General features: G+C 35.2%; 1 protein-coding gene across 7 annotated transcripts in view; it reads left to right on the top strand.

The window, feature by feature from the left end:
* The window catches only part of CPEB3 (cytoplasmic polyadenylation element binding protein 3), a 95,601-nt gene that overhangs the window by 50,813 nt on the left and 17,804 nt on the right, over positions 1–26,984 (top strand). For 5 of the 7 annotated variants that reach the window (XM_083363851.1, XM_083363849.1, XM_083363850.1 and 2 more), the window contains 4 exons: positions 9,650–9,673; positions 17,105–17,272; positions 19,353–19,442; positions 23,738–23,856. In XM_083363851.1, coding sequence (XP_083219977.1) covers positions 9,650–9,673; positions 17,105–17,272; positions 19,353–19,442; positions 23,738–23,856 — 401 coding nt within the window. The remainder of the gene's footprint in view (positions 1–9,649; positions 9,674–17,104; positions 17,273–19,352; positions 19,443–23,737; positions 23,857–26,984) is intronic. The other 2 variants (XM_083363852.1, XM_083363847.1) reach the window with 1 other exon arrangement.

The following is a 26,984-nucleotide window of genomic DNA, read 5'->3' as shown; positions in this document are numbered from 1 at the left end:
TCCCATGACTGCTGTTACCCTGGCATTCTCTCAGGCAGCTCTTCTTTGGGTGCCATCTTATTGATGTACTCCTGGATGCTCTGGGTTTCATACAGGACTGTAATTTTGACACCCATCAGATCCCACCTATGCTCTTTCAAGATGGTGTACAGACTCTTTGTTCAGTGTCAGTATTGTATGTAGTCAGGGAGGTTTATTTGGGAGTACAATTATTGCTAATTACAAATTTTAAAATATATACATTTAAACAATTTCTGAAGGGCTTGCATTCAGAGTTGAATGATTGCATTTCTTTCTTTGGCAGGCAATATTTGCTTATTTTATTACTAGTAATAAAATTGTGTGCTAAGTGTGGAGAGTGTTAATAGGTTTTAAATAAATTCATTTAAGTCAGGGATGTCAAACTGCCGGCCCACAGGCCAGATATGTCATGCTGAAACTGCGCCCACCCCATTTCTGGCAATGGAAGAAGAGTCGTGATACATCGCAACACGTCATGAGACATTGCGAGTTTGACACCCCTGATTTAAGTCAAGGATAATGTGGTTTTATTTTTTTAACTCAGCATAGATTTTCTTACCTATTTGCATAAACAATCTAGTTTGTTCTGAAGAAGAGTAGCAATATGATTAAAGTCAGAAAGAGTTATGTATAAACAAGGTAAATAGATTCTGTTGTTGACACTATTAACTGTCAGATCTGCCTCTTAACAGTTTATGAGTCTCTACAAATTTCTGATTATTGGGGCTTTTTATTCCATAAACATTCATGTTATAATTAATAATTTGTAGGAATTGCATTGCAAACATGGGAACTTAATAAATGATCAGAAATCCCATTTTTTATGCATTTTGACATTAATACATAGCTACTGTATATGGATATACTCATGTTAGCACAGGGGAAATGTTGGTCATAATCAACTGTTGAATTAAAATGGATTAGTGCAGGGTATATATTGTTCTTATTCGATTATTAATGAAAGATGCAAGCCATATCATCTCTTCCAACAGTGCATTAAATGCATTTATGTGTACTTGGTATGATTCTGTTGGCCGCTTAGCAAGCAATGTCTAGTCAGTATAATCTATCTCATAACTATACTATTTGCTTTTGCACCTGATTCTAGATTAAATTTCTGTAAACTGATAGCCTTTTAAAATATTATGTGGTCCGAATCTCTAGGAAATAATTAGGATCCTGGTAAGAGACTTTTCCTTGGTATCATCATTCCCAGTATTTTTTAAAAAACCTACTAACAACTGTCTCTTTAGCATTGGACAGTACTTTGCTGCTCTGAATTAGATAGACCTATGGTTTATTAATTTTCTTATTTGAGGAGTGGTCAATTTATATCTTATTGATATTCAGAAAAAGGAGATTATTGGGTTATATTACCCATTTATCATGTGGGTAATAACAAGACAAATTACTGAGATATACAGGTATTTTAGATATACAAGTATATATGGATGAAAAATTATTTAATACAGAAAAGAAAACAACTTGGCTAACATATCAGTCCCTTTTACCAAATGGACCTACACACTTAATGTAATCTGATTGCAATGTGGACAACAGTTCAATTAAACTTAAAGATAACCTTTTAAAATGTAGCAGGTAATGAAGCAGTGATAATTAAATATATACACAGAACATATTTTAAGAAATTAAATGCTGTTAAGAACATTATAAGGAATGGTTTCTGGAATTGGGTATGTCTAGTTTAATGAAGAGAAGGACCAGGGGGGACATGATAGCAGTGTTCCAATATCTCTGGGGCTGCCACAAAGAAGAGGGAGTCAAGCTATTCTCCAAAGCACCTGAAGGCAGGACAAGAAGCAACGGATGGAAACTAGTCAAGGAGAGAAGCAACCTAGAACTAAGGAGAAACTTCCTGACAGTTAGAACAATTAACCAGTGGAACAACCTGCCTCCAGAAGCTGTGAATGCTCCAACACTGGAAGTTTTTAAGAAGAGACTGGAAAGCCATTTGCCTGAAATGGTATAGGGTTTCCTGCCTGAGCAGGGGGTTGGACTAGATGACCTCCAATGTCCCTTCCAACTTTATAATTATCGTTATTATTATTACTATCTAACATTTTTATTCATACTAGATGGATAGGGGTGCTATTATATGCCGATGCAGTGATTCTATATTAATATTTTATTCACAAAGTAACTTTTAAAATTGACATTTTAGTTCAGTAGTCTAGTATTCATAATATCAGGGCTTTTTTCTCATAGAATGCTGAGAATGGAGTTCCGGCACGTTTTTTGGATGGAACCTTGTAGGATAGGCAAGGCGGGTTGTATGTCATGTGTGAGTTCCGGCACCTTTTTCTTTTACAAAAAAAGCACTGCATAATATACAGTCTTATTTTAATTTGCTCTATTTTATTTTTTCACATTTATTCAGAGTTGTTTAAGATACTTTTACATAAACTCTGTTATCCTATCACAAAGCTCATATAATGCTGATCAGTGAGAGTGATGAAGATTATTTATTCATTTTTTAAAATTCTGTTTGGTTTTTCACAATGTTCCTGTTTTACAATATCCTAGAACTATGTACTTAATTTTTTATAATTTCACATCATTTTACCATATTGAAAGGGTTTTTTTTTAAAAAAATTAGTCTTTCTCATCATGATCCCTAAATTCAGAATGGTACTTTTTTTTTGCAGCTGGTGCATACTGGGTTAACATTTGCATTGAGCTGCAAGAGCTCCAAGAACCTTGTCCTGATCAGTTCTCACTAGCTCAAACAAAAGTTGTACAAGTTGTCCTTGACTTTTGACCATAATTTGGACTGGAATTTTATGTAAGTCAGTGTGGTCATGAAACAAGTCATTAAATGACTGGATCCAATTTTACACCATTTCTACTCTGGTCATTAAATGTATGATGTGTTTGTTAAATGAATCCAGCTTCATTTAACAACCAGCTTCCCCTATTGACTTTGCTTATAGGAAGCTGGCTGGGAAGGTTGCAAATTGCAATCAGGTGGCCACAAAATGCTGCAACTGTCATAAATGCAAACTGGTTGCTTAGCACCCGAATTCCAATCACATTACTACAGGGTTGGTGCAACAGTGATAATTTGACAATAGGGTTTAAGTCACTTTTTCTGAGGTCACTGCAACTTCAAACTATTGTTGAACAAATAGTTTGTTACTTTTAAAATTCTAGTTTTTCATTATGTAGTTGTATGGCAGTTTGGTGGACATATTCCCAGTTTGGAAAGTTCCTTTTGGAGGTGTTTTGCAAAACTTTGTCATATAAAATAATTTAGTGTCATCAATGAGTCCTCACTACTTATTTCAGTTTCCAATTAATAAATGAGCAATTTCAGTGCTATAGTGCTGCAGATTCTGAAGTAATCTCCTTATATCCCTCCATTGTGAAAACCAGTGCTTTTTTTGTAAAAGAAAAAGGTGCTGGAACTCACACATGTCGTACAACCTGCCTTGCCTACCCTATAAGGTTCCATCCCAAAAAGGTGCCAGAACTCCATTCTGAGCATTCTATGACAAAAAAAGCCCTGGTGAAAACTATGCAATCATGTATATTCTTTCCTGTTCTTCCATCAAGAACTGTTCCATAAGAATACCCATTCTGCTATCCCAAAATTGCTAAATTCATCAGTAAATTAGTGAAAAGCTCAGGCAAACTTTAACATACGAAAGGTCATTTTTAGCATTTTTACTTTATTCAAAATAAAGTTAAAATACAAAACTCCAAGAAATTTAAAAACAACAACAAAAAACAAAGGGCATATAGCATACAAGACATTAAACAAAAAAAAGAAAAAGAACCCCCTCTGGTTGAATACTGAATCATCATCATCATCATCATCATCATCATCATCACCATTAGTGGTGATTCACTAGCACCACTATTTGTTATTGCACTGTTTCCTCTGTCAACAATACTGAATAACTCAGGCCATGGCTATCAAACATCAAAAATATCTGCCAGACTATCCCCCTCCTTTACATGGATGATCTGAAGTTGTATGGAAAAACTTTATCTGAAATAGAATTGCTGCTCAACACTATTTGTATATATAGCCAAGATATTGCAATGAGTTTGGCTTGGACAAATGTGCCACATTTACTACCAAACAACGAAAAATAGTGAAAACTGAAGGAATCAAGATGCCCCACAAAAATAACATTAAGACTCTGGATGAAGAAGATTACTATAAATACTTGGGTTTCCTTCAAGCTGACAACATCAAGCACCCTGAAGTCAAGAAAAAGATTTGAGGTGAATACATCAAGACAGTAAAGAAGATCTTAAAGTCCAAACTCAATGGAGGAAATATCATGAAGGCAATGAACACTTAGGCAATTCCAGTCATTAGAGACACAGCTGGAATAATGGATTAGGCTCAAGCTGAAATAAAAGTAACGGATAGGAAGACCTGAAAAATAATGACAATGAATCATGCCCTTTATCAACACAGTGACATTGACAGACCCTGTCTACCAAGGCAAATAGCTGGGCATGGAATGCTACAAGTGCATCCAATGGTTGAAGAAGAAAAAATGGCTTTGAAAGAATATCTGAAGGACAATGATGAAGATGCACTGAAGTTAGTATATCAGGAAGGCTTACTGACTACTGGAGAGACCAAATTGGCCTATAAGACCAAATGAAGAACAGAATGGAGGCTTGGGAAGACAAAGCACTACATGGCCAGTACATTAAAAAAATAGCTGGGAAAGCAGATAATAACAAGTCCTGGCAATGTCTAAGAGCAAGAAAGTTGAAGAAAGAGATCGAGGGACTAATACTGGCTGCACAAGACCAAGGCTTAAGGACAAATGCATGCAAAGTCAAAATTGAGAAGATAGCAACAGATAGTAAGCGCTGCCTATGCAAAGAAGCTGAAGAAACGGACCACCCGGTAAGCTGTTGCAAGAAGATCACACAGACTGACTATAAGCAGCGGCATGACAAAGTGGCAACAATGGTGCATTAGAAGTTCTGCAAGAAATATCATTTGCCTGCAAGCAAAAACTTGTGGGATCATAAAATAGAGAAAGTCATAGAAAATGAAAATGTTAAATTGCTCTAGGACTTTAGAATTCAAACAGACAAGCACCTGCCACATAACACCTCGGACTTAACAATTGTTAATAAGAAAGACAAAAAAGTGTATAGTGGACATGGCAGTGCTTGGAGACAGCAGAAGAGAAGAGAAAGAACTGGAGAAGATAACAAAATACACAGACCTACAAATAGAAATAGAATGACTGTGCCAAAGGCAAGCAAGGATAGTACCAATAGTAATAGGTGCCTGGGTTGCAATCCCAAAACAACTGGAGCACCACTTGGACACCATTGGCATTGGCAAATTTGCCATCAGTCAATTGCAAAATATGACCTTACTAGAAACAGTTTCCATTCTGCGACGATATCTGTAATACTATCAATTTAAACGTCCACATCTGTCTATCCCAGGTTGTTGGTAAGGACTCGGTAGGTAGACAAAAATGCCAAATCCAGTCAGAACATCTGGTTGACTCTGCGATGATTGATGATGACGATGATGACGATGATAAAGTTGGAAGAGACCTTGGAGGTCTTCTAGTTGAAACCCACTGCTCAAGCAGGAAACCTTATACCACTTTAGACAAATGGTTGTCCAGTTTCTTCTAATACATTGCTACAATATTAGTTCCTAACTCTTGTGAAACAGCCCCCCCTTTTTTAAGATCAGTAAATCTATTTGCAAACATATCTATATGCTATATTAGTGACAGAATAGTTAACAGGAAGAACAATAATAATGAAAAGGATTAGATTAGAATTTCAAAACCTCTGTTAACAAACTGTTATTGTAATCATAGAAAATTTACCATGGCAGCTTATCTATCTCAAATCATCCCAAAAGTTAAGAGTAATTCATCCTGAATTAAATATCTGCGTTTGTTTCTTGATACCATTTCTTATCGCATGTTATCTAGTTAAATATAATACATTAAATTTCCACAATAAATCATCTTCCCTACAAAGTCCAGATAAAGGAGGTTTGCAATTAAGAGTAATAAGTCCATTCCCCAATCTTCCCAGTCCTCCTAAGAAAAAAATAATTTGTCACTTCTCCATGTCATGCAGACTTGAAGTTCAGAGAGATGTATGGAATCATGTCAGTTGGTTTTCCATCTGTACAGTCGATACCTCTTTGAGCAGACATGTCAAACTCGCGACATCACGTGACGTCGCGCAACGTATCGGGAGAGTTTTGCCATTGCTGGCAATGGGGTGGGCACGACTTCCGGATGATGCATCTGGCCCACGGGCCAGCAGGTTGACACCCCTGAAAATCAGATTCCTCCAAAGCTACATGCCTCTGAATATTTTCCATGACTATTATCATTTCATCAAACTTTTTAAAAGCTTGCAATTAAAAGTTGTATGTTGCCAGAAGGTCTTTTTCTCAGATTTCAGCCACTGTTTGTCTGTAATTTCAAAGATTATTGTTCTATGAAGCTTAACCAGAGAACAAAGAAGCTGAAGCAGAAGGAAATAGGAAAAATATTTTCTGGGTATTTTGATCCAAGATTAAAAGAAAAATTAAAAAGAAATAAACTCTTAAGTGCTTTGCAAATCAAAAAAATATAAAAACATTGTGGTGAGAGTCCAATATTAATGTAAATCAAATGAAAGCACTTCACCATTCAAAAGCACACGGTGTTTCCATACAGAAAACAAAATTTATTTAGAACAGCATAAATCAAAGGGAAAAAAAGAAAAAAGAGAACAATTAAAATCCAGCAGGGGGTTGATCAGCATTCAGCTGGCTGATCTACTTTTAAAGATTAAAAAGCAAAGTAAAAATTCAAAAAGTAAAATTAAGACCAGACACGCTGACAGGAGGATGGATGCCCATGACTTTCCGACTGCTCCCAGAGGGAACTGAGTCTTCAAGACTCCCCTTCCCAAATGGGCCTACAGCCATCCAAAAGTTGTCTTGGGTTCCTGAGTTCTCCCATTCCAATCCAGGGAGTAGCACTGCCAGAGATCCAGTTTAGGCAGCAAAATCAGCAGATCATCGGCAAGAGAGAAAAATCTCCTTACTGTTCAGCAGCCATCTTGGGAAGGAGTCTTAACATGTGAAAAGTTATTTTGTATAATTCAACACCTTTTCCTCACATGTTGAATTGTACATGGGAATTTATCTCTTTAATGCAATTCTTGAAAAACTAGGTAGAGTCTTTCATGTCATCTCTGCACTCAAAGATTTCACAGATGCTACATTAAATTTGCTTTACTAGGTTTTGTCTTTTTGTATGCTTATTATATTTGTTAATTCTGGATTGATTAGTTGCTTAAATAAAGCTGAAATACAGATAGTCCTTGATTTACACCAGTTCGCTTAGTGGTCGTTCAAGTTACAATGGCACTGAATAGAGTGACTTATGACCATTTTTCACACTTATGACTGATGCAGCAACCCCATCGTCATGTGATCAAAATTCAGATGCTTAATAACTGACTTACATTTATGATGGTTGCAGTGTCCCGGGATCATGCGATCACCTCTTGCAACCTTCTGACAAAGTCAAAGGGGAAACTGGACTCACTTAACCATGGTATTGCTAATTTAACAACTGTAGAGATTCACTTAACAAATATGGCAAGAAAAGTCATAAAATGGGGCAAAACTCACTTAACAAATTTCTCACTTAGCAACATAAATTTTGGGCTCAACTGTGGTTAAAATCAATTATGTATTTTGCCATAATGCAACTTAAATGTCAAATATTTTCACCCATTCTAATACATAATAGAAAGAAATGAGTGAAATATATCCCTAGCAAAGAGATACAGAAAATAATTTGGTTAATTTGTAATTAGCATTTTTCTTATTTTAACTTGTGTTTCAGTATTTGGTGCTAGTATTTAGTTGCCTGTTCTACAGCAGCTTTTAAAATGTTCTTTATATCTTTGTGTCCAGTCCTTCACATTAATTTCAGTGAATTTGGCACCATTTTTCCTGGCACTGTCTTTCCTGCAAGATGACCATTTGTTTCAATGTTTAAATTAATCCTGACAGAAATACATATGTAAAAAATGTTGGTGCTTTTTTGGAAAGTGGAAGATTTGTTTTACGATTCTTTCCATCTCAGTTAATATAATTTAAAAGCTGTATACTTTATTTTCAGTATTTACCACTCTTTTTTGTTTTTAATTTTATAAACTATATATGGAGCAATAAATTCATTTAGCACCGTATACTTGTTTCTGGAATTCAGTGATATTCATGTGTGTTTTGAATTTGAAATATGTTTTACAGTACTAATCTACATAAAATTAGCAGTTTGGAATAATTAAAAAGCTCTAAATATTAATGCCACAATGAACAGTTTATAGAAAAAAAGACTGAAATTATTTTACTGGTAGATAGAGAAAGAAGATCAAAATATTACCAACTACTATAAAGGTTTGAATCTCCACTATGTTAGTTTTCTAGAAAGAATATGTATTTGGCTGAATTTCACAATGTCCTATACCTAAAATCTTTTTTGATTCAGAAAACCGAATGCATATTTCCTACCAAGACTGTAGTAAATAGCTCATTCAATGAAGGAAGCAGCAGAACATACAAAAAAGGCAAAGAATTATTCGATTCTTCATTTCAGAAAATGAAAATATTACCATTTGCTGTTTTAGTGACATAAGAACTGAAGCTTAGTTAGATGTGTTTTAAAGTTACAATTATATTTGAGTACCGTAACCTGTATGTTCTTTAAATATAATGGTTCAATGTTTATAATCTTACAGATTACATTCAGATTACATTCTATTTGCCAGTACGTAAAATTGCTTTGAGTGTTTGATAAAATTAGAATTTCAGAATAAAGCTGTATAAGTAAGATTATAAGATATACTCCTATATCTCCTATCCGATGGTAGGAGAGTAAAGAGATACTGTCCAGGGTGTGAGGGATGACTCACACCCTGGTCGGTATCTCTTTACTCTCCTACCATTGGGTAGGAGATATAGGCGTATAGCCAGCCGTACCAACAGGCTGAAAAACAGCTTTTATCCATGGGCTGTTAGGCTTTTGAACAGGATATAATTTTATAAACTTTATGCATGATTGACTTGCGAGGCCGGTGTGTTGTGCAATTAGCTCACATGTTGTAATAAGATGGAGGGTTTGTGTCACTGTAAGTTGGAGGTGGGGGCACGAAGGGAGGCTCAGCCAATCTCAATGTATACATGGTTGTACTTTGACAATAAAGGTTCATTCAGTTATTAATGTTGATAGTGAATACTATATATTTAATCTACTGAATTGCCATTATATAGCCATTTAATCTAATATGAATTGATCAAAAGGATGCAATATAAATTGCTGTATTAAACAAAATGATTTTTAAAATGATTTCAGTTAAATAATTGCTTGAGATTGGTTTTTGTAAAAATAGTATTCTCATCTAGGTACCTTTAGTATCAAATATATTTTGCCCATGTATTTTGGAAATCTAGAATTTGGCTATATTCCATATGCTTGTTCCACATTTAAAATATCTGAATTATTTTGTTCAAATTTGAGATTTGCAGAAAATTATAAATATAGTAATTCTTATGTCAATACCTATTCTATTTTTTTTTATTTACATGCAGCCAGGAGCTATGGGCGGAGACGAGGTAAATTTTTCTTTTGAATGCTTCATCAGATACGGTCATGAGAACAACAAATTGCAGAATAAATAGCGGTATATTTTTGTAAAAGACAAGAATTGCTTTCTTCATCCCATAACAATGATACTGGTCTTTATCCTGCTCAGTAGCTTTGTAATTATATGAACATAATGAAATGAGAGTATTGAAAGAGAACTTTGCAGCTATTAAAAGCTAAAACTTGTAGTAGAAAGGATAATTGGCTTCATCTGCTTTAAGAAAAAAATGCAATATTAATATATTCCAGTAGTAAACATGCGGTTTTTCTCTATTTTTAAAACCTGATGAAATATATGGGTAAGCTTTATGATCTATATATTTAAATAAAAATAAAATAAAAATAAGAATGTGTTTAAATAGACTATTCCAGGAAGCTGCAATAAATGCTTACCAGAAATATCCTGACATATGCTTGGGCAAACTTAAAGTCAAACAGTAGATGATTTTATTAACAGTCTTTGACCTCACTAAGATATATGAAATAGATCAATGTGGTTTCAGAGGATAAGGCATTTACCTCTTTTCATTTATCATTTTTTTATTGGAATCCTCTATTTGCTGTATATGATAAAATACAGTCCATATTAACATGAAATCATAGCTTTTCCTCAAAAGGCAAATAACGCTAGCAAAACTCCAGAGATTCCTGTCATGACTGGAGTAGGGAAAATATTTTTTTAGTCACTACAATTCCAATTTATATTACAAATATAAATTTGTAAATACAAATACAAATATCTGAACACAAATACACATGAATGCCCTTTACCTGATCAAGGAGTATTTCAAAAATCTTTGACTTGTTTTATTTTAAATTAGCACTCAGGTCTAGTACATTTTAGGGGCTTATAATATTGGAATTTAAAGATATTTTGAGATTTCAAAATCAAGCTAAGTTTTGCTTCTTGCGGGTCTGGAACAGAGGCTGAATTAAATTATTTAGATGCAAAGGAAAAGTTTCTAGGAGAAGTGTAATTTCAGAACTACTCTTTAAAATATTGTTTCTTCATATTCTGTACAGCCCAATGTATGCATTCTGCAACTATACAGTTCAAAGTTTGTAATTTTAAAATTGGATAATAAATGTTGTTGACCAAACTCTAATTCACATTATTACAAGTTTTACCTTTCTGCTCCATTGTTTTTCATGACTGCAGGCTGCAGCACCATTAAAGTTTACTCTTTTTTAAAACCAGGTGAAAGGAAATAATGGGGTTTTTTTTCTTAATTTTTCGTCACCCATCTCCCAATTAATGATCCTGTGCATCAGTTGGTAATCCATCAATATAATGCCTATTGTATTTTATTTTTATTTTATTTTTTATTTTAATTCCATTTATATCCCGCCCTTCTCCGAAGACTCAGGGCGGCTTACAAGCTTAGCAGTAGCCTTCATTCTATGTATATGCCTGCTTATTAGGGCTTTCACACACACCCCAAGCGGCATTATTACAAAGTCAGCTTAATTGCCCCCAACAATCTGGGTCCTCACTTTACCTACCTCAGAAGGATGGAAGGCCGAGTCAACCTTGAGCCTGGTGGGATGCAAACCTGCACTAATTGCAGGCAGCTGGTGTTACTTAAGGAGGCATTAGCCCACTGCTCCACCAAGGCTTTTAGTTCCACCATAGCATGCTGTTTGTTTTCCTTGCTTGCTGACGTGCTGCTCCTTTGTCAGAGTTCATAGGCCAGGTCTGAAGCTATTCTTTTTCTCATCTTCACAAGCTGGATGCTAAAGCCAAAGCTCTCCCGGCTTTGTGAGCCTGGCATATCTTCGTTCTGTTGCTCTTATTACCAGTCTCCTTCTATAGATTCTAGACTGGTAGTATAAGCCATGCCACTGTCATCTGGCCAAGGTAAATATAGAATAGTGGATTTTAGGATTATGTCCAAAGCATCTGGAGAGCATCAGCACCAATTTGCTTATTTTTTTCTGAATAGAACATAATTATGGTGACTTTGTATCATTCAGGTTAGTTGGAATAATTTTTGATTCTAGGCAAGTAACTGAATTTGATTCATCAAGTAAACCACTCTGAACTAACATCTTGGAACTTGTCAAGATCAGTTTGCAATTTGCTGCTGAATTCTGATGGTTTGAAATTATGTGTTTAAAACTCTCTCTCAGTTAAGTAAGCCCTTAATATTTAAATGACATCCTCCAAAAGTGAAATAATCTAATTTTCAACAGGTTAGTTGTGCTTTCTTTCAATAAGACAGTGTTACAGACAGATAAACATATACTGCTATGATTTTAAAATGAGTATTAATACTGCTGGTGATAATTATAGCCTGCTGATAATGAGAAGTAGTGACATAATGTTGATACTAGCAGAAATGAGTATAATACATATAGATGATTAAAATAATTGTGATGATGATAATAGTATCTATTATCCATTCTATTGTTGGCTCTTACTATTTTTCTATACTGGCCTACCCAGTTTTTTTTAATGCTGCGCAACATCAGTTGCAGCATTCAACTTGAAAAGAATTCTCTTTCCCTATCAGGATCTTGATTTTGGAAACTTTCTTCAGAGTAATTGTTTCACCACCATGAACTGGCTTCTATTTGTTTTTGCTCATTGCTTATGATGAAACTAAGAAAAGGAAAAGAGCCTAGAACTAATGCCTTTGCAGATTGTTTCTTGATGCCCTGTTGCATTTAGATTAGAAATTAGAAATCATAGTTATTAATAGATGAAGATTAATGAGTTGATTGTGCTGGCAGCTGGTTAAGGACGAAAGGAGCTGATGCTAAATACAGGAGAAATGAAAGATCCCTTGATTACTGCAGAATATAGATAAGGGGTATCTGTAGCTTTTGAAAAAAATGCAATTAAAAGCAAGAGAATGTTCTGAAAGACAGAGTGGATACTACATATCTTTACTACATATCTTACTCTACTACTTAGTTTTATCAACAATGCTACATTGCTGCATTGCTATGCAATGCTACTTCAAATACAGAAGTATGCTCTGCATTTAAAATAAAAGATGGAGAAAATCTATTGAGAGCAGCAAACATATTTGCAGTTTAATCTCTCAGCTAAAGTAGATAAAAATTATTTTCTGAATTAAAATTACTAATAAAGTTAACAGACATTTTTCTTATAGAATAGATAAGGTTACCTGATTGTCTGAGTTGTGTGTATTCTCTTTCTCTGCTATGTTCTTTCAGTACTATTCAGTATCTGCTGTTGGTGGTTCTGCTATTGCTGTGTTGGGAGGACACCTTGGATGGTTCTTTGGAGTACAGGACATTTATCTTCTTGGCCTTTGTTTCCCTAGCGTATCTCCTTAGCCTGGTAGCCAGTGTTGTAAGCCTTTAGCAGTCTAGGGTTTTAGATGGACTCATGACCTTGTATTTTTTTCAGTAGACAAGTTTTAATCATTTTTTTCTCCTTAATCACCACTCCACACCCAGCTGACTAACTTCTCTCTGAGTTGCCTTCATCTTAGCCTTCAACCTCATTTTCCAGGGAGGCTATGTACTACTGTTCTCACTTGAGTAGTCAAGTATCTCCAAGATTACAATGGTTGCAGCATATATCAGTTCTTTGAATTAAATATCATAGTAGTAAGGATTGTCCTGAGGGCTGCATTGGCATCTTCTAGCAGATTATTTCATGGGATTTCTCCTCTGAGCCATTGGTCTTGAGGGTTCATTATAGCTTGTTTATCTAGGACTTTATGCCTCATATCAGATACTGTGCTCTGTACAACACAGGGTGAGGTACGGTGATGTTCCACTTCAGGCATTGGCTGCCTATCCAGTTGTTCTTCTGGGTCTTTTTGAGTCTGAGATGTAATGTGTAGTGATCTATCTTAAGTTGTAAAAGCACTTCACTATGTTTAAGTGTTGGGTAATTAGCTGTTTTTCAGTTAGTTTGAATGTAGGTCTTCTGTTCATCTCATACATTTCATATATCCCTTCTCATTAGGTCTACTATTGTAGCATTTCATCAGTTTCAGATTCTATTGTTTGGTTTGTTCCAGTAGCCCATTTATATTCAGATTGTCCTCATTCCCCAATATCTGGCACGAACCTTGTTACTCTGGGCAACATCTGAGCAGGCATGACTCTCTTAGTTCATGTCACTCTCATATCTGAGGTAGGCAGTTTGAAGTGTTAGAGCAGGGGTGTCAAACTCAATTTCATTGAGGGCCGCATCAGCATTGCGGTTGCCCTCAGGGGGCCGGGTAGGTGTGGCCTGGGTGGGCATGGCCTACTGGGTGGGCGTGGCTAAAGTGTGTATGGCCTACTGGGTGGGCATGGCCAGCTCTACATTGTTCGCATCAAGGGTGCCTATGGGGGCCTGGGCAGGAGTGGGACAGATCTGAGGGTCTCTGGCAGAAGGAGGGTCTCTGGGCCAGGGCCAAGGCAGTGGGGGCCGTTCCCTCACTGTTTCCAGGATGGCCCCCGGGCCTTGTGTTTGACATGTCTGTGTTAGAGGGTCTTTGCCGTACTGGTAATATCTGTAATGGTAAGGTAGATACCAGCCACGATTTGAAACCCTGTTTCCTGTATCAAGGGTGGCTCTTTAACCACTATGCTACCAAGCCACTATACATCAAACACACACACGAGAGTGCGTATGCACATGTGCATACACACTCACATTTCTAATTAACACTTATCTGTAGGATAACATCACTGCATAGATTAAAAAGCAAATGTTAAGCAAACTTCCAGAATTTGAAGTAGTAAAGATTCTGAAAATATTTAGAAACTCAATTAGGAAATTCAAGTCAGATGTTTTGAATAATTTGTAGTGTATGGCAATGGCTCATGAAATAGTTCAGTTTTATTGTGATGAAAATGATCATGCCATTACTCAAATTATTAACTAGGCTAATTTATTGGGTTCCTTGTATTACAACAAATATACTTATTGCAGATTTGTGGTTTGGCAGATATACCCAGAAGATAAACACAATGAATAATCCCCTAATGTTTCCTTTAAATAATTTATTTTGGAAATCTTGTTTTCTTCTCTACTAGTTGGATTCCTTTTGGTAACAAAAACAAGCTTTGATCTTTCTTTTATAGAAGAAGCCAATTTTATTTCTGTAAATGGGCATCAGGAGAAAGGTCCTTTCCCTTGTACCAAGTTTATGTCATGTAAACATGTATCACTTAGTATATGAAATATTTTTTAAAAAAAATGTTTGACCCTTTATTTTTATCCTGACTTTATTTTTTATTAATAACTCAAGGCAATGAACATACCTAATACAATTTCATCTTCCTATTTTCTCCATTACAACAATTCTGTGAGGGGGTGGGCTAAGAGAGAGTGACTGACCCAAAATCACACAGCTAGTTTTTCATGACTAAGTCAGACTAGAACTCACAATCTCCTGGTTTCTAAGCCGGCACCTTAACTGCTAGAGCAAACTGGCCCACATTTATATATCCCAATTGGTTTGTTTTAAAATGTTTCTTCTTATCATTTATAAAATGTTCTGTTCATAATATTATTTATATTGACAACATTATAGTAGTTACTAAAAATGAATATTAGTACCTTGAGCCACTATTAATTAGTGAAATGATAAGAGAATGCAGTGCTGCTTTTTCAGAACAAATTTTTTGTCTTAAAAGACACTTGGACTTGCAAAGTGACTTGTAAATCCGGATAGTACTTGAATGTGGAAGTTAAATTAACCAATGTTGTATCTAATAAATTTCTAGTGTTTAGGACAACTTCTTCTAAGCAAAAGTAACATGAGAATAGGGGTTGGAATGGAATACTGTGATGTAGATTTGGAATCAAATATAATTTAACATAAAGAAGTTTATTGAAGGAGTTTCCTGCCCCATTCTTATCATAGCAGCCAGCAGCCACTCAAATTACTGAAAAACCTTTTTCAAAAAAAATCAGTGTCTCTCCTAAAAAAATGAGATAGGATGCAGAAGGTCACCCGGTTTGGAGCAATTCTCCATGGCATAACTGCCACCCACATTCCACCCCAGGGATGTGGGTTGGAATGTGGGGGCTGGCTATACAATGCAGAATTGCTCCAAAGTGAGTGACCTTCTGCATCCTATCTCATTTTTTAGGAGGGACACTGATCCTTTGAAAAGGCTTTTTACAATTCAGGGCCAAATAGGGATTTCAGGGCCAAATAATGGAAGAAAAAACTTCCTTATGGGAAATCCCTTAGGTTCTTGCCATAAATGTAAATCTCATTTGAGCTGAGCTAGTAGCTATAGAAAGATATCAAGTTTCTTTTCTTGACAACAATGTTGAATTGATCTGATGTTGCTTTCATTGTATAGTCTACAACTCTGGGATTTCCAGTTGGTCTCCTATCCAAATATTGTCATCTTGCTTAGCTTTTTCAATATAAACCAAGATTTCTAGATGTTTTCACTTACAGTATAATGCAGTCCATAATATTTGCATAAATATATGCATGACTCATAGACACACAAAGAGAAAAAGAGAATTAGAAGAACTTGGCATTATTTGCTTGTGCTTGTATTTTACCCTGTTGGTTTCAGGAAAGAAAGTTTATTATGTGATCAAATTTACTTTGAAAGAAGCACTTTAAATAAAAAGGGAAATGTACAGAATTGTTTAGGTTTTCACTTAAATTTGTTATGCTTAAAACATATTGTACACTAGTGAGTAAGATTTATGGATGCTGTGTGAGTCATAGGTATTCTAGATGATGGAACATATTAATATTTCATATTGGCTTTTTATAATCTTTATAATCTGAGTATTAGATAAAGAACATTAAATGTTACAGATCTGGTTTGGGGTTTATGTTCTAATGAAAATGATCATATTGGGAGGGAGAAACTTGTGAATTATAAGATTATTTTGTGGGCATGTAGGTTCAGTAAGCAAAATATGTTAATAGTTCCTGATAACTTCCTTTCCAAGGTAACTAAAAACTTTTGAATTCATTTCGGCAATTTGCAAATATATCCTGAGCAGGAGAGAATAATATTATCCTCTGGGCAAGTGTTCAAGCCAGTCATTGATAGAAAAGGTTCTAGGCTATGCTTACATCAAAATTATGGTTTTCCATATATAGGACTGGAGAGTATGCCAAACCACAAGTAAACACAAATTGATTGGAGGTATAACATGTGAATTTATCTCTACCTGCTTAGTTATCATGAATATTATAAATGTATGCTTGTAGCCCATCCTCATAAGTTAATGAGAATTTCTGTTTGAATGATTAAAGATCCAGAATTAAAACTGTCCTCATTTACTTGCAAATATATTTGTATGTAGAATATGATATGAAAAATTAAAATATTGAAGGGAAATCTGCATGTTAAGCTATGTAGATTGATTAATGGAAAGCCTCTCTGCGTATTTGAATCAGTTGTGTAAATGTCTGATTTTTAAGCCACTGTAACATATTTCACAGGTCGATCTTCACTATTTCCTTTTGAAGATGGCTTTCTGGATGACAGTCATGGTGACCAGTCTTTATCATCAGGTCTCAACTCCCCAACCCGCTGTCAGAATGGTGAAAGAGTCGAACGCTATTCTAGGAAGGTGTTTGTTGGAGGTCTGCCTCCTGACATTGATGAAGGTACAGTGGACTGGTGGGAGGAAGGGTACAAGGCAGAGGTCCCCAACCTTTTGGGCAACAGGGACTGGTGCCGTGGAAAAAGGTTTTTCCATGGACCAGAGGGGGTGTGGTTTTGTGTACTGCCTGCATCTCATGGATGGGGCTTGTTTTGTTTGCACGGTCCGGTTGCTGGCATGGTACAGACCGGTGCCGGTCGATGGACCTGGAGTTAGGGACCTCTGATATAGGGTTTTTTGCCCTTTAAAAATTACTGGCAGGTAAGACTCAGTAGCATAGTGGGCTTTCATTTCTTTAAAAACCATATTAATAGAGTAAGCTCTTATATTCTGAGAGCATGGATTTTATTAATTGAAGAACTTTTGTACATGCAAACATATAGAATTGTAAAGGTGTAAAAACTATAAGGAGTGATTTAAAAAAATAAACCAGTGTATATACTGCTAAGCTTGTAAGCCGCCCTGAGTCTTCAGAGAAGGGCGGGATATAAATGGAATTAAAAATAAAAAATAAAAATACATTCAGTCATATTGGGACTTATTTAAAACACAAACACACACACACACACACACACACACACAGAGAGAGAGAGAGAGAGAGAGAGTATAGGTATACATACACAAAGACATAGTGAATCTATTCACCTTGACTACTTGTGTTTTCTTTTAATCACATGACTGTGGGGATCCTGAAAGTGTGAAAAATGGTGATAAGGCACTTTTTCCAGTGCCGTTATAACTTTGAATAGTCACTAAATGAATGGTTGTAAGTTGAGGACTTTGTATATAATAACAGAATTTGGATCAAAATAAATTGATTTACAGTCCTAATTGGTAATTTGTCCTTGGGAAATGGAATATAAAATATGTTTAATTTTTTGGTGTTACTTTTATTAACATTGGAGCAGTTTATATAGTGGTACTGCTTTTCATAATTAGAGCTACATCTACATTGCATATGAGCAGTATACTAGCATTAGTCAATAGCCCTCAGCTTTAGTGACACGATCCTGGTTCTTTTTCTTTTGCATTTAAAAAAATAAAGACAAAAAGACTAGACATACAAGACAAGACAAAAAATAAACATAGAGTAAAAAATAATTTGATTCCAAATAGGGTTCTGTTTTGAAATATTTTGAAATATATACAAGTGCAAAATTTAGTGAAATAGCTTGTTTTGATGTACGAGTGCTGTTTCAAATACATAGTGACTTTTACCACTATTTTGGAGGTGTTTCAGACAGATATTCGGGATAGCTGGCAGGCATTTCTGCTTTTGCTTTTAACATGTTCAAGGTTGCAATAATTCTTTTTCAAGTTCAAAACATCTCAAAAATGGTCAAATCAGTTCATTGTAACTATGATATATGATCTATGACTTATTGCTTTGTAGTTGTATGTGTGTACATTGAGAGCTTATGCACCAGTGGAGACAAATTCCTTAGATGTCCAATCACACTTGCCCAATAAAGAATTCTATTCTATTCTGTTTTGTTCTGTTCTGAATGCTAAACATTTCATGGAATTTCATGCTCAAAACATTCTGCACACCTGTAGTTCCAAAACTGAAAAAGTTCAACTTCAGATACAGGTATTCCTTGACTTACAACCATAGTTGGGACTAGAAATTCTGTTGCTAAACAAGGCAGATATTAAGTGGGTCACGCCTGATCTTACAAGCTTTTTTTGCCACAGTTGTTAAGTTAATCACTGCAGTTTTTAAATGAATCACATGATCATTAAACAAATCTGGCTTCCTCCATTGATTTAGTTTGTCAGAAGTTGGCTGGGAAGGTCGTAATTGGTGATCACATGACCTGGGATGCTACAACTGTTATAAATACATGCTGGTTGTCAAGTGTCCAAATTTTGATCACTAACCCTGGGGATGCAGTGGTGGTTATAAGTATGAGAAACCGTTTTAAGTCACTTTTTTCAATGCTGTTGTAACTTCAAACAGTCACTAAATGATTGGAAGTTGAGGACTACCTGTACTTTAAAAAAATCAGAACCATTAAGCAAAAGTACTTAGTTTTATCATTCATTTTTATTTCTGATGAATCTTAATTATTATTTTGTTATAGATGAAATCACTGCTAGCTTTCGTAGGTTTGGACCTCTTGTGGTGGACTGGCCTCACAAAGCTGAAAGCAAGTCATATTTTCCACCTAAAGGTAATTATTTCAGTTTTCTGAAGTAGGAAAACGTTCTCCATGCATAAATAATTTTCTAAATATATTGTTGGATGCTTGAAATACTGGTTTCATCTTCCTTGTCATCTATAACTTTTGTTATCTATTTCTGTTCTAAGATTGAATATGCTGTTACATGACTGCAATGAAATTCTAGCCATAATAATACTGTGATTTCTGTGGTTTCATAACCATTTTTATGGATATCCTGCAACACAGGAGTTGTTTGAATCTTTTGATTAATAACTATCCAGCCTCGGTGGGTAATTTAACACAAAGACATTAGTATTGTTCATGATAGGACAGTCAGTACCATAGTTTTTAATCATAATAAGTGCCATTTTTCACAATTCTAGAATTGTATACACTAGTAGGTAATTACAATTCTGACTGTTCTTCACTATTCTAGAAACAGTGGGATTAGAGCACGGAGTGTAGGAACAAATGTTTTTGCATCGTTTTCAAATATTCAAACATTTCCTTATCAGAATATTGGATAATTGTCAAAAACCTAGTACATAATAATTACTGTTAAAAACAACTGCATTTATCCCAGTAACTTTTTAATATTTAAAGTAAAGGTAAAGGTTCCCCCGCACATGCGTGCTAGTCGTTTCCAACTCTAGGGGCCGGTGCTCATCTCCGTTTCAAAGCCGAAGAGCCAGCGCTTGTCCGAGGACGTCTCCGTGGTCATGTGGCCAGCATGACTAGACGCCAAAGGCGCACGGAACGCTGTTACCTTCCCACCGTAGTGGTCCCTATTTTTCTACTTGCATTTTTACATGCTTTTGAACTGCTAGGTTGGCAGAAGCTGGGATAAGTAACAGGCGCTCACTCTGTTACGCAGCACTCGGGATTCGACCCACCAAACAGCCGACCATTTGATCGACAAGCTCAGCATCCTAACACACTGAGCCACACCACGTCCCTTTTTAATATTTAGAGCACTCTTTTTTAAATTTTTCTTTGCAAATGCTAGTGCATTTACTTGTGATGAAGAATGAAAGTATCTCTCAATAGGTATAAAATTTCCATCGATGAGAAAGTTAAAACTACCTTGATTATTTGAATGAAACTATTAATATATTAGTCTTTAAATTTATTTTGTAGTATGCTAAAGTTTTATTTTTATTTTATCAAAAAGGCCTAATGTGCATTCAGTTCCTAATCAGCCAGCTGATTAATAATTATCTGTGGATTAGTTTCAGTATTGTCTTTTCATTAACAGGATAGCTTTTTCTGTTTGTTCTAAGGATAATAATCTGACAGAGATTCTGCTCAGGTGCCAGGAAGAGGAGAAAGCCAGCAGTTTCTGTACTCCCCAAAATACTTTGAAATGTTCTTCATTTTTATCCTTTAGAAGCGTAGGAACATGCATGAATAATGGAATATTCTTCACTTTATCTAGCAGCAGCATTTGATAAGTTTTTCCAACATATTAAAATTTTATCACATTTCAATTATATATGCAGAGTGGAATTTCTGTGCTTTGATGAAGGATCATTTAAGTGCAATTTTCCTTTCCGGTTATAGCATTTCTTCATACCATCTAATATAAACTTAACTTCTTTAGTTTAGGAATGGAGAACTCTAATAAAGGCTTACTGAGTTTTCAAGGCATCCTGCGTTTTGGGAGGTTAAATCAGCGCTCTCCTGTGTTTATTAAAAACATTCTTGAGTGCAATATATTTTAACAGAATACAAGGATATAGTCTTTTCTATTTTTTGCCAGGGCCCTAATATGAGAAACAGCTTTCAAAGTGCCTGCCAATTCCCGTGAATGTCTGTCTGAAAGTGCTAAACACTTTGTCACAACTGTTCCAGATTATTTATAACTGACTTCTGAGCTGCCAGAATCTTAGTAGAAACCTTACAGCATGTTAGAGTTCCCAGAATTGCGAGATCTCAGCATTAGATTGGAGATTACCTTAGCTAAGAAGTCTACTATGTAATACCTCAGTAAAATTCTCTGTGCTAGGTGTCCATATTTAAAATTCATAAAATAAAGACTAGAAACATGACTCCACAGTTGAGCTTGTAATTCGTTACAGTCAATAAGTGGGTCACCACATGACCTGACTCAATTTTACAACTGTTTTTTCAATGGCCATAGAGTGAGTCACACAGTCATTATGCAAATTGTGTGGTCATTAAGTGAACCACGAGGTCATTAAGCAAATCCACTCTCCCAAATGGCAAAACTGGCAAAAAAAACCATTGCAAATAATGGGACTGCAGGATGCTGCAACATGCTATAAATTCAAACTGGTTGCCAAACTCTTGAAATGAGATCCTGTGACTGGGGTGGGGATGGCAGCTTTAGCTTCAAGGATGGGTCATAAGTAACTTTTTAGGGCTTGTCATAACTATAAACAATCTTAAAGTGATCAGTTGTTAAGTGAGGACTACCTGTATATGATTCATAAATTTTCCTCTATTGGCTAGTTCTGTTTTTGAAACAAAATGTCTCTATCCTTCAGGGGAATAAAGTAAGTAGTTCATGTGTTTCAAACAAGGCATTCAGCAGTTATATTTGAGGAAAATTCCAACTAACTTGAAGCCAGATGGTAACTGGAAAAAAACTAAAGCTCTGGTATATTCTGGTGTTCCTTCCATATTTTTGGCTTCTTCTTCACCTAAATTGCATCCATTCCTTGTAGCAATGTATATAGTAGCTGCCAAATAATAATATTTCCTGCATTACTGTAGTGATCAAACCTCTGCTTCCTTTGCATATTTCACATTCTTCACATTCTTATGGGAGGTATATAATTATTATATAATTATTTATTCGGCTATTAAGTTACTAGTTCCTATAAGAATACCGATGTTTTTCCTAATGCATTGAAATAATTAGCATCTTCTGATCTTTCCAGACATCTCCAGATACTCAAATTCTAACCTTTACTTCCCCAACAATCTTCTGTTTGTTAATCCACCAAATTTATTGATATACCCTTGGGATATTGTTATTGTGCATGGTTCCAAATAATTCACCATTTCCTACTTCCTCCATTGCTAAGGAAACAGTGACTTTTTTGTATATTTAACCAGCAAATTATAGTGCTTGTTAATTATTATTAATTTATAACATGCATTTAATTAGGTATGTTATTTACTCTGTTAAATATGTTCTGTGTAATTCCTACTTTTCTAATGATTATTGACATAGTTCACAGAATATTGTTTCTACTATTATGTAAATATTCTGTTACTAAAAAATCACAAATGAAATACACATACATATATTCTTAAAGAAAAATCAATTCTGTCCAATCTCATACATCATAATTTATAATGTATAACAATTATGAATAGAACAATGGAATGCTATGAATTATATAAATGGTTGCACACAGATGACTTCTTAAAACTAAAGCTAAACCAAAACATAAGAGAGTTGAACAAGAAACAAAGAAAACACAGAACTACTCAGTTCCTAATTTGGTTCACTTGTCTCTAATAAGAAAATATTTGATATACTAGATAATTGTGAAAGCCAGAATAAATCTTATTACTATGAAGTGAATACCGTAAGTTTAAAAACTCTAGGCTAGAATACCAAAGAAGTTGGCTATAATTTTTAAATATTATCCTTGAATAATTATGGAACAATAAGTAAAAGGTGAGTGGCGAACAAATCTTGTCCCTGTCTTTGAAAATATAAAAAATATGGAAAAAAAAGATCCAGCAACCTATATAGTAACAGTCTTATACTGATACCATAGAAAATCCTAGAGAAATTAATAAACACATCCATATATAAGCACCCTGAAAATAATGCAGTAATTATATGAAGTCAGCATGGATTTGCCAAGAACATGTCTTGCCAGACTAACCTTTTTTAATAATTGATTGGACACCTTTTCTTAATTATAGGAATGCTATAGACATATGTTCATTTCAATTAAGTATTTGAAATCTCGTGATTGCTTATTGGCAGGCTAGTTATAAGTGAATTGTAAAAGTGAAAAAATAACTACATGTGGTCCTTGTTTAGCAACGTTAAACTGTTAAACTTACCAACTGTTCACAATTACAGTGGTGATGAAAAAGTAACATTATGACCATTCCTTGCATTTTCCACCTTTGCAGATATATAAAGTGAAGATAAGTTGAAGTAAGATCATAAGCACAATTGTGTTTTTACTGCAACTGCTTCCTTAACCACTAACTTGCCAGTCCCAATTATGTTCACTAAACAAGGACAAGCTGTATGTTTTTTGTGCTATGTATTTTATAATTTGTATTTACTAACTTTATTCTTTTTGTCCAAGGTTATGCTTTTCTGCTGTTCCAGGAAGAAAGCTCTGTTCAAGCTCTGATAGATGCCTGTCTAGAAGAAGATGGTAAACTTTATTTATGTGTATCAAGTCCCACTATTAAGGACAAACCAGTAAGTAAAATAATAATTCTTTTAATAATTGAAACCAAATGTTCTGTGTTACCTGTTCAAGTTAATGAGGGCAGTTTTAGGACTGTAATCCTGAGTTTACTTAATCTTCTTAAGGTGGTACTGGTAGCTTTCAAGGTTACATTGAAGGTCATCTATGTATTCAGATATAATCATTGCATCCATTACATTGTCCATTACATTGTCCATTATATTCATTTTATGTGCAATGAGAATCCTAAAACACACTATCCTGGTCTTTGGTATGTGTTTAAAAAATCTTCATCTCAACAAAACAGCTGTTTGTAAAATGCAAGAAGACAAAAAATTACCTCAATGCTGATTTTGCTCATTCAACGTATCTGTTTAAACACATTATGATCAGGGTCAGTAAGCAATGCAACATTCTGCTGACTTAATCATGTTACTTCAAATCATGTTACTTTCCCCACAAAAGAATTGGGGAGGCACTATACATGTGGATTGTTTAATCTGTTATATAGAATGAAGGCTAAAATTTTATTGTCTTCCTTGAGCAGACAAATAAGAATATAAACATACATAACAAGCAAATAACTAACACAATTTGTCTCTTTCTCTCTTTCTCATACACACAGACATAAAGTGTGTGTATGAGAGAGAAAGAGACAAATTGTGTTAGTTATTTGCTTATTTGTTATGTATGTGTGTTTATATTCTTATTTGTATATTATAAAGTACATTGTGCTCTCTCTCACACACTGTGTGTGTGAGAGAGAGCGAGAGAGAGCACAGTGTACTTCATAATATACAGTGATGTGGAATCATAACTAGCATAGAAGCATCAAATAATGTGCTCTTGTCTGTATCATATAACATTCAGCTGAGTAAGAGGAATAACAATAATAATAATCTTGATATATATGGAATTGACCAGTATATAAACATGTGGCTTATATGCTGCTAAATTCAAAAAAATTGGCTTAGAATAATGCAAATGTAAAATATTGGACTATTTCCTAAAAAGGATCAATGGAAACAGAGTGATTGTCCCAATACAGTAAATAATGCAAAAGAACTTGACTCACTGTTTCAGATTAATCAGTCGACTTTCCCCCAATATTGTTACTGAGGGGAGAGTGTACAAATTTTACATAGAATGAAGTTTTAAATAATAAATAAAATGGTATTAGCCATGGATATGTAATATCTACTTATTTCACATATAAGATTTATCAGATTTTTTTGTTCTTTTGAAAATGCTCAGTACAAAATGTTCAAGAGCTTATCTGCATTCAGTTAGCTAACTGCTTAATTGAACAAACTAAATGCTTTCCATTCAGACAGATCTCTTAGCCTAAGTAAATAAATGCATCCCCTTTTCATGCAACTTTCCTTTAGCTTTTAAAATGTTATTAAGTAGCAGAAACTGTATTTTTGATTGCAGATGATATTTAAACATCCTCTGTTTTGCAAGGGTTGGCACATAAGGAGTTTTTTAATTATTTTCTCCCCCCCCAAAAGTAAATAAACCAGTATGCCATGTTTTTAAATTACTTAAAAAAATCTCCATATTGAAAGGAATTTAACATGTGGTATTAGGTGGGGGTAGAGGCAGTTTTCAAGAAATATAAACCCCTTTATATAAAATGAAATTAGGAATGCATTTCTGTAATCCTAGTTTCTTTCTATTTTATAGTACTTATAGGAGGACATTTTAAAGGAAATATTATTTAAACCTTAATATGTTATCTATTGAAATCATAACAAGCATTTAGTTTAGAGCTGTGCATGTTTAATTTGAGAAGCAAAGTCACGAAGAGGGGAAGAACTGTTCATCCTCTACCAGACTTTTATCCCTTTCCTGTTTACGGGTTCATCAGCAACCAGAATCTTTATGCTCCTGACTGAGCAGATGCTATCTGCTTTTCCTTCCTTCCTTCCTTCCTTACCTCCTACCTTACCTTACCTTACCTTACCTTACCTTACCTTACCTTACCTAGCTTCTTAACTTTCTACCTAGCCAGTTCAAGGGATGGTGGACCATAGCAAGCTACATTGGTCCCGAGACTGAGAGGAATATAGCAGAGTGGCAGGCTCAAGGGGACAATGAGGTAGTGAGGATATGAAAACACAACTACCTGCAACATCATCTTGCCCTAAAGAGGCAGGCCAAAGAGTTTTCAGATGGGCAATTTTATATTAGCCAGTCAGTAGATCCAATTTGACGGGGTTTTTGAACAGACAGATGGAGTCTATTTGTACTGTAGAGTACGGGTAGTGTAGTTTTAGCAAATGGGTTGATTGGATCAACACATTCTCCTGGGCAGGATTTTTTTTAATCCCATTTATATCCCACCCTTCTCCGAAGACTCAGGGTGGCTTACAGTCTAAGAAGCACAAATCAATGTGCTTAGCAATAGCCTTCATTCTATGTATATGCCTGCTTATTAGGGCTTTCGCCCTGCCCCCCCCCAGCGGCATTTTTACAAAGTCAGCTTAATTGCCCCCAACAATCTGGGTCCTCATTTTACCTACCTTGGAAGGATGGAAGGCTGAGTCAACCTTGAGCCTGGTGGGACTCGAACCTGCACTAATTGCAGGCAGCTGGTGTTACTTAAGGAGGCATTAGCCCACTGCTCCACCAAGGCTTATTTTGAGATGATTTTTTTTTAATCCAATATGTTCAATATTTAATTTTTAGTTCAGATTCTGTGTGTATTCCATCTTGAATATATAGATTTAGCATCATATTTTGCAGGAATATAAGGGCTGTTGGCTTTGTGTAGGGAAATTTGGTGATAAATTTGGCCCTCCAGTTCCATAAACCAATCCTGCCACTAGATTGTCTAGTATTCATTTATTCTACATGGATATACAAGAAATCCTTGCTTACCCACCATTCATTCAGCAGCCATTTGAAGTTATAATAGGACTGAATAAAGAGACTTACAACTGGTCTTCCTAGGTGGCATTGGCATACAATTAGATAGTTGCAGCATTGCACAGTCCCATGATCACAATTTTCAACCTTTACAACCAGCTCCTCACAAGCAGAGTCAATGGGGAAGCCAGCAGAAAGTTGCAAGCCATGGTTACATGATATCAATTTTAATGACCCATGGTGATTTTCTTAATGACTGCAGCTGGAA

Source organism: Vipera ursinii (assembly GCF_947247035.1).
Source record: "Vipera ursinii genome assembly, chromosome: 5".
NCBI classification, from domain to species: domain Eukaryota; kingdom Metazoa; phylum Chordata; class Lepidosauria; order Squamata; family Viperidae; genus Vipera; species Vipera ursinii.
This window is presented reverse-complemented; position numbering and strand designations above follow the sequence as displayed.